General features: G+C 48.5%; 1 protein-coding gene across 14 annotated transcripts in view; it reads left to right on the top strand.

Annotated features, from left to right (window-relative positions):
- The window catches only part of LOC144114996 (GTPase-activating Rap/Ran-GAP domain-like protein 3), an 811,635-nt gene that overhangs the window by 757,390 nt on the left and 37,758 nt on the right, over positions 1 to 16,487 (top strand). For all 14 annotated transcript variants that reach the window (XM_077649106.1, XM_077649105.1, XM_077649104.1 and 11 more), the window contains 5 exons: positions 3,133 to 3,199; positions 8,396 to 8,422; positions 9,563 to 9,638; positions 10,089 to 10,187; positions 14,528 to 14,631. In XM_077649106.1, the coding sequence (XP_077505232.1) occupies positions 3,133 to 3,199; positions 8,396 to 8,422; positions 9,563 to 9,638; positions 10,089 to 10,187; positions 14,528 to 14,631 (373 nt within the window). The remainder of the gene's footprint in view (positions 1 to 3,132; positions 3,200 to 8,395; positions 8,423 to 9,562; positions 9,639 to 10,088; positions 10,188 to 14,527; positions 14,632 to 16,487) is intronic.

Raw genomic sequence — 16,487 nt, 5'->3', positions numbered from 1 at the left:
CTTTGAAGTCGTGCCCCATACCAATACGCAGCAATGTAGTCGTGAGTAGATTATTGTATAGTACAAGTGTTGCTTGAACCACGCGGCCAGTATGTACCTTAATTTGTTTAGGATACCTAAGGTTTCCGATGTATTGGTGTGGATGCTATCGATGTGCGGTGTCCATTTAAGATTTTCGTGAAAGATCACGCCCAGAAATTTCTGCTTGCTTACTTGCGTTATTGCTTTTTCCTGAAATTACAGTTTTAGATAACAATCTGCTGCGTTACTTTTGGGTCGAAATTTCATGTAGTTTGTTTTTTCTGTGTTGAGGACTAGCTTATTATAATATAACCAGATAGATAATTGTTCAAGCCATGTACTTGCCTCTGTCAATATGCTCGTTAAGTCGGCTCCTTGAAAAAAGATATCCTGCCTACAAGATCTCATTTCAGCGCGATCCTATTTCTTTTTCATATGTTAGAGTGTTATCCAAGACTTTCCTGGAGGCTGCAATCTTCTCTGTTTCTACGTAATTTCCAAAATTTTTCGCCAGTTATATTGCACATGTCTCTTTTTTATTTTCATCATTCAAATGAGTCCTGAGCACTTGAAGGACTATAGACACCTTATTTTAGTTCTTGTTTTCTTCTCTGTAGGGATGCACAAGGCATTAGAGTAAATGGAGCACTCTGTGGTATTCCCCTACGAGCGTAAATAATTTATAATGAAGTTTTCTTGATGCTGCTTTGGTTTCATCCGGCGAACGATTTCTGTGACGCGCAAGAAGTGTTTACGTCTCGTGAGGCATGAAAAAAAACTGCAATTCAACCGTTGATAAGTCGTTTGTTCTTGTTCCAGGGCTTGAAACAGGCTTGGCTTAAGCGTCGTAGCGAATTTGACTACGTAACAGAGATTGTATTGCAGTTTTTCTCATGCCTTACGTTACCTAAACACTTCTTACACGTTTCAGCCATAGTTCGGTGGTTTAAACCGAAACCAAAACAGCATCAAGAAGAAATTTAGTTATAAATTATGTAGCTCTCGGTAGGAGACTACCACGAGGTGATCCATCCAGCCTAACACATCATTTGAAAGAAGAAAGCACGTAAGCAAAAATCTGGTGTCAATATTCATTTACATTCAATACATTACATGTCAGTCAGTGCAGCTACACGTTACAGCCACGCCTTGTCTAAGTTTTTTGGCAGACGTGAAGGACCATAACAAAAGCTATGTGTGATAATAGCAAAAAGACTTGATCTGTGCAATCCTTTCCTTTATGCATATTTTCTGATCGTGAGCAAGCATGTAGGTTTTGCCAATTAAAATTGCTCCGTCTCACCTGCAAGATGTCAAATCACAGTGGCTTAGGTTGTTGCGGGCCGCTGATTCTTCCCATCGGACCAACTAAGCGTTTCGGTCCATTTGCCGCTTTATTTTTTCCACATCGTGTGACTTTGCCTGTTCAGGTCGTGTTTGAGATATAGTGTCTATTGTTAGGCAGAAAATCATAACCTAGCGTACAATTTCAACCCTTAATATGAAAAAAAAAATCATTTGAGCAAGCTCTCCTTGGGGGACGCTCTGCTAGTTTGCTGAGCTCAACAGGCGCCGTGGTTTAGGCGGGGCTATGGGAACAAACGCGTCGAGTTACGAATCTGCCTCGTATAAAATGCGCGCAAATAGTGGTGGACAGTGCGCAGCGTGTATTGCACCGGGAAGCTTATTGACGCTCTAAATTTCAGTGCACAGTGAATTTGCGCACTGTAGCACAATCGCTTTCTTAAACTGGGCTTTTTAAGAATTTTACGATAGTGTCGCATTGTTCGCAGAACACGCACTATTGTCACATTGACGCCCACACTGAAACTTCTCACTAGATCATATAACTCACTTCTCTCGATCGGCTGCTGGCCCGAAAGACGCGGGTTCGATCCCGGCCGCGGCGGTCGAATTTCGATGGAGGCGAAATTCTAGAGGCCCGTGTACTGTGCGATGTCAGTGCATGTTAAAGAAACCCAGGTGGTCGAAATTTCCGGAGCCCTTCACTGCGGCGCCTCTCATAGCCTGAGTCGCTTTGGGACGTTAAATCCTCATAAACTAAACTAAGCTTCTCTCTATGTCATAAAAGAAATTACCTAACATAGCTAGCTTTTCTTTTAAACGCTAGTTTTTAGTTGGACATGTGACACTTCCGCGTTGTCCGAAACAATGCGATTTTATGTCGCCAGCCTCTCATAGCACGTCATCGTTCGCGAGCGCCGTTTGCTACCACTGGCAAGAACTACCGCGAGCAAGAACTTGGTGAACGTTGCCGCGCACTCGAGCGCAAGCGACGACAAGGTGAAGATGAGAAATATGCGTTCTAGGGCTACGATAGCAAGGCGGGCGAGTTGGTGATACATATTTGAAAATATACGGCGCGGAAAGCGGGGACTTTAGGGTCCTGTGTTTTCTACCGTAAAGTCCCCGTTTTCCGCGCTGTATATTTTAAAATATATTCTAGGGCTAGTTGGTCCGTTCTCAGAGTTCCTTTTAGCGCACACAAAGACGACACAGTGCAGGACGACGAAGAGAGGACAAGGCGGTGTTATCCTAGACTTCGTCCTGTCTTCCTAGTTCTTTACTGGGTCGTCTTTGCGCGCGCTAAAACGAATTGTGCGAAGGTCAGAAATTGCACGTGCGTGAAGCTGCGCGAGGATGCCGACGTGCGACATGCCGGCAACCCGAGGAAACGGCGTCGGGAGTCAGAAAGCCACGCGAAGCCGCCGTGCGCAAGAGACTACGATGGTGCCACTCGGGCGTTTGAGCGTCAGTTCGCCGTTCGGCCTTGCGTGTTTGGTTAACGGCAGACTATCAAAGACGCCTCGAATCACGGTCGTAGCTGTAGACTTAATGGCGTCGTTCGTCAGTAACGTCATTGTGAGGGGAGGTTAACCGACCAATGAGCGCTGAAATTTGCAGCATCTTTGATGGTCGCCTGGTAACCCTTTTTTTTTTCTTGGGAACTCCAACAAGGACAGAGCAAGTATATTCTCTCGATGCGATCCATGGCCTTTGCTGGCGACGCGTGCGCTTGCCTTCGGCGGCGATGCTGTACTGACGCCCACTTTCTCCTCTTTATCCTTCTTCCCTGTCTGTTTTTTGCAGCAACTTTGAAACTTTGGACAGGATCGAAAAGGGGCCCAAGGAGATCTTCACGCCCGACATTCAAAAGGTAGGCTTTCGCGGCCGAGGTGCCTCCAATCACGCCGCTTGGCAGCGCTGGTTGTATTCTCGTTTCGCTTTCTCTCCTCACAGCCTCCCCCTTTTTTTTTTCTGCGGCCACGGTCCCGCTGCGTCCGAAGCGGGAGTGACCTTCTCCGGGCGACGCGCCCGCGTACCGCACGCCGAGGTCCTTGCGCGAAATATGCGAGGGAGTGCGCGGCATAAATTTAACCGCTGCCGTTGCCGAGTAATCGAGACTGCGCCGCTCGAATCTGCATGCATAATCTGTCCTCATCGCAGCTCTTCCACAGCTCTCCTGACGCTGCTGCTGCTTCATTTTGTATTGTTTCTCTTTTCTTTTATCTCTATCTGTGCCGTGGTCACCCCCCGTGTTTCGATTGTCTGCGGAGGGCCGCCCCGCAACCGCGGCTGTTTGCCTTGGGGAGCGCTGCTGTTCCCCCAACTCTCGCTGTCTTTCGGCGTCTAAACATTTGCTCACCGGTGCCCGGCGGTGTGCAAACAGACAACCGGTGTGCGGCCGCACGGTGTACGCTGCGAGTAGCGTAATCAAAGGTTGTCGGTTGGGCGTGTGATGGCGCAGGGCGAGCTCATCTCCAGAATGAAAATTCCTGCCAGACTAATAACGGAGTATATAGAAGAAGTTAGCGCAAAACTTAGACGAATACAGAGAAGAAACACCCAAGACGACAGACGTCTGTCGTCTTGGGTGTTTCTTCTCTGTCTTCGTCTAAGTTTTGCGCTAACTTCTTCTATATCATGCAAAGCCAACTTGCCCGACAACACGCTCTTCTGAATTGTAATAACGGAGTAGCGTCGCCAGCTGAAGACCTCCTGTTCTAGGTCAGCAAATGTCTTTACGTAGCCTGGAACGTTAGCTTTCCCACACAGCCAAGGCGATGAACCAATCACGCGAACACTGAGCGGAAAATGTTGACGGGCACATTTGTTGCCCTACTGGCAGGTGCGAGGGCGTTCGGACGGGGTGAGCGCTTTTTACAGATTGGTGTGCGATGCCAAATGGAAAGAAGCGACACGCAAGAGAAAAACAGTGGACGGGCTTTAGAATCAGTTGTATACAGAGTAACTAAGTTTCTCGGCTGGCATTCGTACCCGTGGTGTGGTTTAAGCAGCGAAAGCGTTTAAAAGCACGCACGCTTTCCAATGCGCCCGTTGGCCTCTCTCCTAGAGCTGGACAACGCGCATATTGAGTGATGCGGGCTGGGGAAACGAGCGGCGCCATTGGTTATAGTTGTGCGCGCCGCAGTAAATTCTCGTCCATCACAGCCAGTCTGAATTGAGCGTCACGTCCGACATGCAAGAGAACAAACGCATCAAATGTTTGGTTTATGGGGGTTTAACGTCCCAAAGCGACTCAGTCTATGGGGGACGCCGTAGTGAAGGGCTCCGGATGATTTCGACCACCCGGGGTTCTTTAACGTGCACTGACATCGCACAGCACACGGGCCTCTAGAATTTCGCCTCCATCGAAATTCGACCGCCGTGGCCGGGATCGAATCCGCGTCTTTCGGTACAGCAGCCGAGCGCCGTAACCACTCAGCCACCGCGGCGTCTCAAACGCAGCAAATATGCGCGCAGAAAAAGACAGCGTTTGCCTTGAAAAGATACGCCGTAAGAGAGAAACGTGGCAAAAATGGAAACCCAAAGCACGTCTTATTTAGTTTACTTTTCCGATCTGTAGCGTCGCGATACGCCTACTGCCTTGATCTTGAGCCAAAGGTCTAGTTATGAAAAAGTAGGCGACACTTTTGTGTGTCTAGGATTTTTTCGGTCTCGACTTCGCAGTCACACATGGCATGCAGTCGCAGCTTCAGCAACAAAGCTTCACTTCTTCAGGCGACGCCGCGAAAGCGCTTATTCGTCATTTCTTTATTATTGTTCCCCCGCAGAGAACTCGCCGTGCACACGCGGAGTCCCGGGCGGCTTCAGCGCTGCGTCATCGCCGCCCATCATTGGGGCGCTTGTTTCTTTTTTTTTTTCGCAAAAGAAAGACCTTCAACGATCGTCGTGTCCAGCCGCGTAGAAGTTTTCTTCCAAGTTGGTGGCTCTCGGGCCCCAACCGTTTATGACGGATATCGTCCTTTTAATATTTTTTTTTCCCCGAGACTCACGCGAGCGCACTCGCCTCTTCCGCCGCCTGATTCGCAAAATTGCGTCCCGCGCGCGGCCTGCTAGCAGCGCCGCGAAGGGGAGCGGGAGGCGCAAGCCGGGCAGACCTGCATGGCGTTCCGCAGGCACGCACCGGAGCGTGCCGCGGCAGCGCGCGTTCCGCTGCCGTGCGGCCGAAGCAGTGGATGGGGGATCTGGAGATGCTGCGGGCTCCCGCTTCTGCCGCTAGGCACGTTTTTTACGCTTTCCAAAGAAAAGCCGATTTGCTTCCGAGGACTGCAGAGGCGCGCACGCGTGCCCCTTTGGCGAACCTCGGGCGCCAGTGTACGTAACGAGCTGCTTCTGCTGTTCTGTCTTCTCTCCGCCTCTCTGCGGGGGGCGTCTCTTATCCCCAGGTAGTTGGCTGGGAACAAAAACGGAGATTGGAGCCTGGTTCGCTCGCCTACGTGAGCTCAGAGACGCGGGGCTTCGTTGTTCGGAACAGGGCGCATGGCGGCTTCGTGTGCGCAGCCACCACTTGCCCGCTCGTCTTGACGTCCCAGTGCGTTGACGCTCGCACAGCGGGCGGTGCATTAATTTAATGCCCTCGGTGGCCGCTGCCAGGACGCCGGCGGTCTCCGTTTCACTCCTTCTTTTGCCACGTGCAGCGCTTCCTCGACTCTTCCCTCCCGCAGATTACTCGTTCTCTACGCGGGAGGGCATTTTATTTTGTTCTTTAACGCTCCCTTAACTGCATTCCACCGTTTCTGGTCCTTAAAATGATGTGTAGACTTTTTTTTTTACCGTCGTTCCCGGTTATTGTACAGTTGAGGAGTTTCTTGATGCAAATCCACCTGAACAGTAGCTGAGAAAAACGCGAGAATTTCCTATCCGCACGAACCGACCGTAGCGCTAGCCAAGCTGTTGTATAATATGCTTTACACCTAAGCTAGCGCAACGATAGACCGCCATGTGCTGAGAAGTTATAGAAATAATTTGACCAACATCAATATGTAAACTTCGAATTTGGCTCTTTTCGAAAGGAACTCGAGATATGACCCAGTTTTGTTCGAAAAATTTTATTTCTAAAGTATTAATTCAAGCTGTGCTTGTGAAAATAAAGTTTAAAATGAATATGCTGTGAATTGAGCAACGAATTTACTGGAACGTTCACTGTGTGCAATCAGGGGCGCCGCGATGCTGCGCCACCACAAGCAAGTAAATGATAACAGCTGGCTTCTGTCACAAGCACTGACGTAACACCCTTTTTTTCCTTCTTGTGTTCCCACTTTGGCAGCGGCAAAGTAAACTAGCAATAATGTATGACATTTACGATATGTTCTTCTTCAGTGTAGCGTCCTAAATTTATTGTCAGTAGCGAAGTGGTAGACGCAGACAGGACACAAAGCGACGGGACAACCACTAGTTCTGCAGTTTCCTGTCTCCCTCTGCTATTTCGCTAGTATTAACGATTTTGGGTAGGCAGTGCCAACAAGCCCAACTAGGAACTTTAAACTTGAATGCATCAGATACACATCCTTGCTTCCTTGGCGGCGGGGCTAATGATCCCTTCGCTTTCGTCGTCTTATCGGTTCAGATATTCTGCCTATCTCCTCATATCCTGCGCAGTCGGTCGTGAAGCTCTGGAAAAGGAATAAATGAAATCATGCAGGAAATAGTCCATGCCATGAGGCTCCAGCTGGCAAACGCTCGCACGAGGGGATTTGCATCGTTTTCATTCGTATATCACCAGGATCAGGCTCATTTTTTACTTGAAATACTATTTGCGCGCGGGTTGTCTCAGTGCTACGGAGCCGTTTTCTTTGTAATAGTTTTTCCAAAGGAAACATTTATGGAAGTGCTTATCATTACAGACTAATTTCACTTAGTTTCGGTTTCTGAATTTGGCTCGTTTCGAAAGAAAAAAAAAATCTCCTCAGATATATTCAGTTACAAAAACTTGGCTGAACTGGAAGTCCTACCGCTTTCCTTTAAACCAAACTAGGCGCAGCTGGCGGCCTTTAGATATTTCTCCACCCTAGAATTCCGAGGAGTGGAGCCCCCTCCCACTTTAAGTATTGCTTGTTTGACTGTTTTAAAGTGCAGGACCAATTCTACGGCATATCTAAATATTATGCCGATGCGGCATAGAGTACATGCAATAGACCAAACAAGTTATCAAAGGAAAAATAATCTTATTAGATTTTTGAAAGGTTTCGGTGTAAATGAAAAGTTAACAGGGACGGAGTGAAGCACAACTGACATGCACAAGGCGCTACGCGGTGCCTCGTGCTTGCCAGTTGCGTTTTCCTCCGGCCCTCTCTGTCCAGTTTTCACTTAACGCTAAACTAAAGCATCAATTCTGACTCTTCTGACTTTAAAAATGTTGCGCCATGATTAACAATCGAGACTAACATTTCGACGCGCACACTCGGACTTTGATGAGGCATGCCGCAATGAGGAGTTCCGGAATCCACTCTCTCAGGTTCTTTAGCGTGCTCGAAAAGCTTCATACCGGGGCGTTTCTTGCATTTAGCCTCGACGAAGGTACTGCCGCCGAGGCTGGGTTCATTAATACTTTCTCAGTAGCAGAGCTACATGCCCAGTGATCAACCACGACGGGTACATCGCTCTTGGCCAGATTTTATCATCTTTTACTGTGGCATAAACCCGAATGTTTTGTGACAAATTTGGTCAGGCTTCTTGTTGCAGTCATGCATATGATTATTTACTCTAGTGCATCGCAGGTATGGACTCTTGGATATTTCGGTGTCCGTCACAGGTATTGGCGGGACCCACGTAGTATTCGCCCTTCCGGCTGGCACACCCACTTTTGCCGTTGGCAGTGCCTTGTACTTTTGACATAATAAATGACACAGAAAATAACGCGCAGAAGTAATTTATTTTCGTTATTTGCGTAACCACTTCACTCAGTTTGCGTAACGACTGCTAAACTTGTGAAAACTATAAATACTATAATTTCGTGGTAGCTTTGATTATGCGCGGGTGTGGTTGTCGCTCACCGGGAGTCCACCCCGTGTTTACCGTTCTTTTATTTTATTTTTTTTTATTTCTCCAGGACCTGCTCTTACTGGAGGAACAAGAAGTGAGTAATCGCATTTTTTTTTTACAAATGAGATTTCAAACGTTCTGTCAGAAAAATAGAATTGACGGCAAGCTTAGGTTTCGACTATTATTAGCCATCTTCAGGTAAATTCCCGCTGTCACATGAAGACTACACATTGTTATTGGTCTGATATTAGCGGTATCGACCTTGATTTTCCATTGCCCAAAGGTAAGCTTGAATCGGTCAAAACTCTACAGATCTTTCTATTGGTCGTGTTGTATGTAAACAATAGAGCGACTGAACCAAAACCTCAGAATAGCTAGTTATTCTTGCTATCTTGCTACTCCATCCGCCGCCGATACAATTTGCAAAACATATTTTATTCGGTAGAAACTGTCTGTGTGTTTATACGCTGCAAAAATAATTCTGAGAAGCTGAGGAACGCCAGCTCGGAGTGGTTCCGCAAAGGTCCGTGTACTTAAGAAATGTTTCGGAATAGGAAGCCCAGTTAGAAGAACAGTCTCCAAAATCCTTATAAAGCTTACCGATTATCACGATAACACATTATGGAAGGGGCGACGACAAAGCCGTATGGAAACGGAAAACGAGCCACTCCTGTAAACTAGACGCTCGAGGTCGTGCCCCATTTGCCGTCTCTAGACCCACTCCAGAAAAAGAAAAAACCCTCAAAATTGTGAGGCCAAGGTGAAAGGAATCTCTTGGTTGGCGCTTTTGAATTCTTGAGCTGTCTCATGGACAACACTGTCCAAAAAGTGCACATTTACGTCACGATCCTATTTCGCAGACAATACAAAGCTAGTGTAACCACACGGCGACAGCCCTATCGTCTTAAGTTAGAATGCAGTACATTCAGCGGCCACTTGTAGCTGCCCGCCACACGTGTTTGTTTCATAAACGAGCACGTTTCTCTTCCGCTGATAATATACTAAGTGGCGCAAATGCATGTACAATAAATTCAATAAATTTTGTTCCGTCGCTTCAGGCGCTGTACGGCCCCGAGTGCTATATACCCTAAGTGCGTGCTTCAACTAAGCTCCGCGCATAGGCTTAATTGAGAACCGCGCCCAGCTGTGATCCTAAAAGCGCTTTTGTCCAGCTGTACTATATTCGGAACAATGCCGGAAGATGTAGCATGTCTCTCTCTGTCTCATCTCGTAGGGATCTGTGAATTTCAAATTCGGCGTGCTGTACGCGGAGGCCGGCCAGACCACTGACGACGAGATGTTCAGCAACGGTGACTCCATTTCTCTTGCTCCTCGGGCGCGGGTGGCCCTGCGATTATAGAAATGCCACGAGTGTGTCTCATTTGAATTGCTGATCCCTGTCGAGATTGCTTGCTCGCAGCATAAGCGCAGGACTCCCTTACTCGCTGATCTCGGCATTCTTCAATAAATGCAGATGCTTCTGACTTTCCCGCTCCCTGTGTTGTAGTAGAGAAACAGCTGTTAAGAAAAAAGAAGCGCTGAACGAAAGGAGAAACGGCTGACACGTCATTCGCGCAGATCCCGAGAAGCTCTTCTTTCTTCATCTTTGTTGTGCACTCCCCACTAGCTCGTTGCCTTGAACCGTTTTGCTTGCGCGCTATTTTTTGAAGATGCCGCAATGCTGATGCGTCGGCGTAGTGCGATGGGGGTCTGCACAGGAGGTCTTCATTGCAGCTGCTCCTTTCTTCCGTTCCCGACAGAGGTGGGAAGTCGAGAGTTCGATCGCTTCGTCAACCTGCTCGGCGAGAAAGTCCGCCTGAAAGGCTGGGACAAGTACCGAGGAGGTCTGGACGTCAAAGGTATGCTCGCGCAATCTGACTTCACCATCCACCGCGCTCCAGCCCTGTGTTATCTAGCGGCGAGCTGCTGCCAAGGGCAAGAGGCTGGGACGCAGGTCGGACGACGCTTGCGCTTATGGCGCGTCCGAACTGAGCTTTAGATTCGTGCTGTTTCAAATACCCAACTCTGTGAAACCGTCACGCAGAGCTGCATACTAATTTCTAGCCTAACAAGGTCCTGCCAATATCGCATAGCCTCAGTGTACAGGCCATCATTTCTTAAGTAGTCCGCGCTCCCATAACTCGGTCACATGCCAGCCATTCAGCCCGTTTTTATGCAAACAACAGCGAGTCCAAGGTTTTGTCGAAAGGCTGGGAACACACCACTTGTCGCCATGAGCATGCACGGCGGGCCATCCGGCAAGAAAGCCAGCCGTCGCATGACCTAAACATGGTGGCACGGGCCGCGGTGAACCCACCGGTCAGTATGAAACCGCGTAGCTTGATACAGACAGTACCCTCCAGTAAGGGGAGCAGTGGGGTCGCTGTTCAGAGTGATTCCAATATTTAGAGCCCTCTTGGCGCCATTATACAGTCACGACACCCACTGTTTGACCAGCTCCACACTAAATCGTTGCTTTAACTGACAGTACTACCCAAACAACGCACAACTACCATAAGCAAAATCAACGACATTCTATCTGATTACCTTACACAAGCGAAAAAAAACTCGTGGAATTAAACTTATTTAAGGTGCTTGAGGGAGAGTATGAACGTTATTTATTTTGGTTCAAGCTGCCCTCACTTTCAGGCGCCTTATTTCAAATGAATCAGCCGTCTTTCTTTTCCAAATGCAATGCGCGCAGGTAAGGAATCACTTCTGGGGAAAACTGAAGTAAGGGCATGCGGTGGTTATTCACACAGGGAATGGCCACGGCTGTGCTGTATGGCGCCTCGAGAGTAGACAAACATCATCACTGTCAGCCACGTTTACATTGCAAGGGACTCGCTTAGTCATCTCTAGTTAGTTCGGTCCCACGCCAGCCGCGCAAACGCATGCCAGCACGTTTCCTGATGAGGCCGCGGGGGGGGGGGGGGGGGGCGGCGTTCAAGGGCAAGAGAGATTAGCTTTACATTGTGCATGCCCGCAACTTTTCCGCCTGCGTCGCATAGTTCATGCAAAATGTAACTCCCACCACTTTCTCAGAAAGCCACAATCCTCCAAGAATTTAAAAAATAGCGTTGTTGCCGCGTGCCTCTTAGCGACGATGTCCAATCTCACATTCCATCTCTTCGGGCTGCGCATGCGCTTCGAATGTGCAGCGGTAGCTATTACTTGAATTTCACGTCGTCCTAGGCCGTCAGCTTCTCGCGGCACGTGGTTTGTGGGTGCGCCGTCACTCAGTCGGTCGCTAGCGTCGAATAGAAAGAAGGTAGGTCGAAGCAGTGCTCGCTCAGAACTTCACGAACGGCGTCATGAACGCAAGGACAGACGACGACAACGCGAAGATCCGGAAGTAGGCGTCGTGGAGCGAAGTGAAAAAGTCAACGGCGAGCGAATCCTGGCATGAACGAGTTGGTAGCTCGTTCATTCATTTGCAAAGTTTTGGGGCTAAAAAGCTCGTTCAATGATTTGCAAAGTAGCCGGGCAAGAAAGTCCATTTCCAGCGCCGAACTCTTCGCGAAGAGATTAGATATTGAAATGCACTGAAAAAATCCTGGCGTTGAATATCTAATCTGATCCAGGATCTTACCTAATATTTGAAGAACTTCTTGTATGCAGCTCGCGGTTACATTACCAGAGGAAAAAGCTAGCAGTGTAGCATTACAGAAAGATCACGGTTTATGGTTTATGGGGTTTAACGTCCCAAAGCGACTCCGGCTATGAGAGACGCCGTAGTGAAGGGCTCCGGAAATTTCTACCACCTGGGGTTCTTTAATGTGCACTGACATCGCACAGCACACGGGCCTCTAGAATTTCGCCTCCATAGAAATTCGACCGCCGCGGCGGGATCGAACCCGCGTCTTTCGGGCCAGCAGCCGAGCGCCATAACCACTGAGCCACCGCGGCAGCTAGCATTACAGAAAGAGACCGAAAGGTAAACCCTTCGCGAGGAGGTGTCCAACTGCTCTGTTGCCTTCCTCCAGCAAACCACCGCCAGAGTGCGAGGCCTCGAGCAAGCGTGTCGTTGGCATTCCTTTCTTCTTGTTATTAACGTTCCGTGTAAAGGACAAACAAATCCTGCGCGGTGCATTATTTTAGCGTCTTCTATTATAGGAGGACATGTTCTGAGCTGCTTCCCGGGCAACCATCGGCTCGGATATTTTGGCTGTGGCCGCGGGGGTGAATGGACTCAGCGCTGTCCCTGAGCATTGACGCCTTATACGATGACGTGCGTGTCGGCAGCATGCGGTGCGCTTCTGCAGCAACCGCGTGGTGACTCCTGGGACCGCCAAGATGAGTCACGGGCGGCATTGACAGAGAAAGAGGGCAAAAGGGATGGCGAGAGGAGGTGACAGGTGGATACATTCGTAATCTCGTAAGGGAAAGGATACGCGCGGCCTTCGTCTACGGATTCGGAGCACGTCTATAGAAGACCTTGCTGGTCAAAAGGGAAAACCTGCACGGTGCGTGACGGCCGCCAGTAACAGGCGACAATCGCCGTGAAAGACGAGCGGCTACGACCACGCCGTTTGTCTTTCTGGGTGGCGCCAGTCGGCGTCAGCCCCTGCGTGCTTTTGTAGAAGCGAGATTGGCGCGTGCGTGCCCCAGCGGTAGTCTCGTGCACTGTCCTGTATATGATTGTGTGATTGTTATAGACTGCAGAGACACACATGATACGGAAGTCGTTTAGAAAAATTTATTACAGGGTTTCGGCTGTTGGATCAGCCTTCGCGAAGTTAGGTTGCAATAAGCTTAACTTTCTTCAGGTGACTTTGTTATCATATTAAAAATTTCCAAGCGTTGCGCTCTGCTGCGTAATGCGCTGAAATAAGCGAAAGCTCAAAAGTAATGCATTATTACACAGCTCCGCCTTGTGTGGAGCGTAGAAGGGCCGCCGTGTAGTCTATGAAATGAGCGCTTTCAAATGAGCTAAAACTTGTTTTTCTATCGTTAGCAGGAAGGCTACAGTGATTGCGCAAAAACATTATGAAAAATGGCGACTGGACGCGCAAGGGTGGGACCCCCGCCATTTACTAAGCCTTCAGCCTCGTCCACATTCAAGTTAAGCACGTAAAGTTCTCCTATGCGGAGCATAACGAGTGTCCCGAACGACCTCCGCTTTGAGCCGCAGGGAACTGCCAGGGCGAGTAATGAGCGCCAGGGCCCCGTTGACAGCTGTGTTTACGGCCTAAGGTAAGGCAAGACATCGACGGGTCGGGCTCCATGTAACAGCTTCGCTGAAAAAAAAAATGAATCAAGTTCCGAACAGTTTCGGTGGCACACACGCACGCACCTTGGGAAGTAGAAGGAGGGACAGCCGTCGCCGTAGTCAAGTGGTGGCGCACGGGCACTCGTCGCGTTGTGGTCATAGGTTCGGCTCCAACCGGCGGGAGTTTCTTTTCTTGTATTCTCTCAAATTCTCTTGTCTAAAACGATTTCCCAATTATGCCCCTCCTGACAACAATTGACAATGCTCTGTTTCGTTTATCATGACTGTTATCTTTTTTTGTCCGAGAAATATACGCACCCTCGGCGCATTTCAACGGCGATTTTGAGCTCTATTTAGAAATAAGCTCTTAGCTTCAAACGGACGCCTCGTTCGTCATAGTAGTGCCACTGGTGACGGACAAGTGACTATAGAAGCGTTTACTCATAAAACATCCAAGTGTGAAAAAACGAGAAATCAGCGCTACATTTTAGTTGACAGCTTAAGGATTAGCATATCTCGCTTGTTCTGTGACCTCTATCACCAGTGGCACATCGGTGCCGAAGAAACCATCTTTATAATTCAAAAACTATATCCTTGAATATGACTGTAAACTTCCATGAAACGCCTCGTATAAACATTATACTCAAATCAGCAAAATTTTAAAAGGGCAGCATATCTGCCGGCTGCTCATCAGCCACGTAAAGCGCTGATTCGAGGCCCGACAGTGACTGAGTTGACGCAACTAGAAAGGAGTGCTAAGAATCTACCTATTTATTACATTCACGCTTACCGTGCGGTTAGAGTATCCTGTTTATCGTTCACGGCGCAAGGCATACCGAAAGAGCTTTATGTGACACGATAAACGGGTGACCCTTAAAATTAAATTATATTTACTGACGAATGTGAGCACTGCATTTGCGCTTTAATTTCTGTAACTCGTTTTGGCGTTTATTCACATCCTCTCTTATTGTTCTCCACTTGCTCTAGGTGACATGACGGGCAAGTACTCTGTCTACACCATCTACGAGGGTCACGAGATCATATTCCACGTCTCGACGCTCCTTCCGTACTCCAAGGACAACAAGCAACAGGTGAGGAAACCACGCAGAAAAGACGAGCGCAAATTGACCTGCCCGGTTACACTACGGCGCACCGGGAGTTTCCTGTGCCTGATTGTACGAGTGCTTGCCTGCATTCGCCGCTCGCGATCTGGCCGTTGGCAGCGCTGTCTGTGGCAAATGCTAACCGTTGAAAAAGGTTTTCTCAGCCTAAATGGCGCCGTTTCCACGGTATTTATTCAACATAAAAACCACGTTCTAACTTAGAATGCTATACTAGTGATTGCAGGTATTTTTTTTTTTGCCTGGAAGTCATTGCCACATTTATTTCCCCTCCTTCCCTAGTCGATAGGTAGCTCTCCTTGAGTGCTTTTGCTTCCATTCGACTTATTTCACTTGTTGTTCTGGTCTGGTCAGTGTGGCCGTCATAAGAACTACGCAAGGGTGACAGGGTTAATGTGAACATCTTTGCGATCTCTCGCCCCCGGACCATAACCCTTTTATGGCTACGCTATTCGCCACCACATTTGCCATCTCCAGCTCAGAATGATTGCGGAGAAAAAAATACTGGAGACCTACCATTAATGACGAGATAGAGTGGCCTATTTCGTATTCCGGATAGTAGCAGTATAATTTAAGCATCACCCCAGACAAAGAGTTTCCTTAACGCAGTTTCGAAACTGACTGTTCTGGCTGGCCTCAGGAAAAGTTCGTTCTTTCAAACCATTTTTCACCGCTGGAGCAGCACTTCGAGCCGATTGCGCGATATTCAGCTTATCAGCTCTACTCGCGGAACGCGCCCCCTCGGAGGGCCGGAGTTCCAGCATCTGAAATTCTAATCGAATTCACCGTTCCGCCTTTCGCGCCAGCCTGAGGACTCGCCGGCCGAACAGAGCTGCAGACTGCCGATACTGAACGCATATGTGGATAAATTTGTGGGGATACAAGCACACCTGCTTGTATCCTTTGCCGTGTGATAGGGCTTCCCGAGCGCTGAACTTTTAGAGCGTTAGCTCTTACTCATCACGTTTCGAGATTTAGTGGGGTCTGCTACCACCCTTGATAACAGCGCCATCTATGGCAGCAACTACTCATCACGTTTCGAAATTTCGTGAGGTTCCTACCACCCTGAGATCAAAGCGCCATCTGTGGCTGCAACTAGAAAACAGCGCATCTCGCATTGAGGACTTGTAGCGCCATCTACAATAGCATTGTAGAAACAACCACCTTCCGCGTGCCAATGATGACGTCACGGTCCAATATGGTGGCTAGAGGTGAAACTATGCGAGTATGACTTCAGGGGACAAAATGGCGGCATAGTTTAAGTTTCTCGATCCAAGATGCCGGTCATCAAAATTAGTTGTGCCCTCTCACCCCTTTTCGCCCCCCCCCCTCCCCTCACAAAAAATATCCTAAAACGGGCTGTTACGGGACCGCTATACATGTATACATTCGTTGTTGCTCACAGGAAGAAAAGGAAAGTGCACGGGCCTGCCTACTGGCTCAAGCCGAGCCACGCTCGTTGCCGCGTGCTGAAAGTAGGAGAGTTTAAGGATAGGAGAGCCAAGATTGAAAGAAAAGGCGCGCGCCAATATGCTCCGGGCCGATCCCGGAAGCAGTGCAATACCGGGCCGACCCGTGCCAGAGTGCTACAAGCCGAGTTTAATAAACATAGGTTTAATAAGTTTATTAAAAAATAAGTTTAATAAAAAAGTTTAATATCTGGAGTCCAAGGACCTGTATCAGATATTAAATCAGGTATCAGATACCTGTGTCATGCTGTATACATTCGTTCCGCTATGTATACTCCGACAACAACGGGCACCTATCCAGGGACAGTTGTATTTGGTATTTGGCAAATAATGGGAGATTTGGTAGGCAGGAAAATA

The sequence above is a fragment of the Amblyomma americanum genome, chromosome 1 (assembly GCF_052857255.1).
Source record: "Amblyomma americanum isolate KBUSLIRL-KWMA chromosome 1, ASM5285725v1, whole genome shotgun sequence".
Taxonomy (NCBI): Eukaryota; Metazoa; Arthropoda; class Arachnida; order Ixodida; family Ixodidae; genus Amblyomma; species Amblyomma americanum.
The sequence above is the reverse complement of the archived record's forward strand: the minus strand, read 5'-3'. Positions and strand labels throughout refer to the sequence as shown.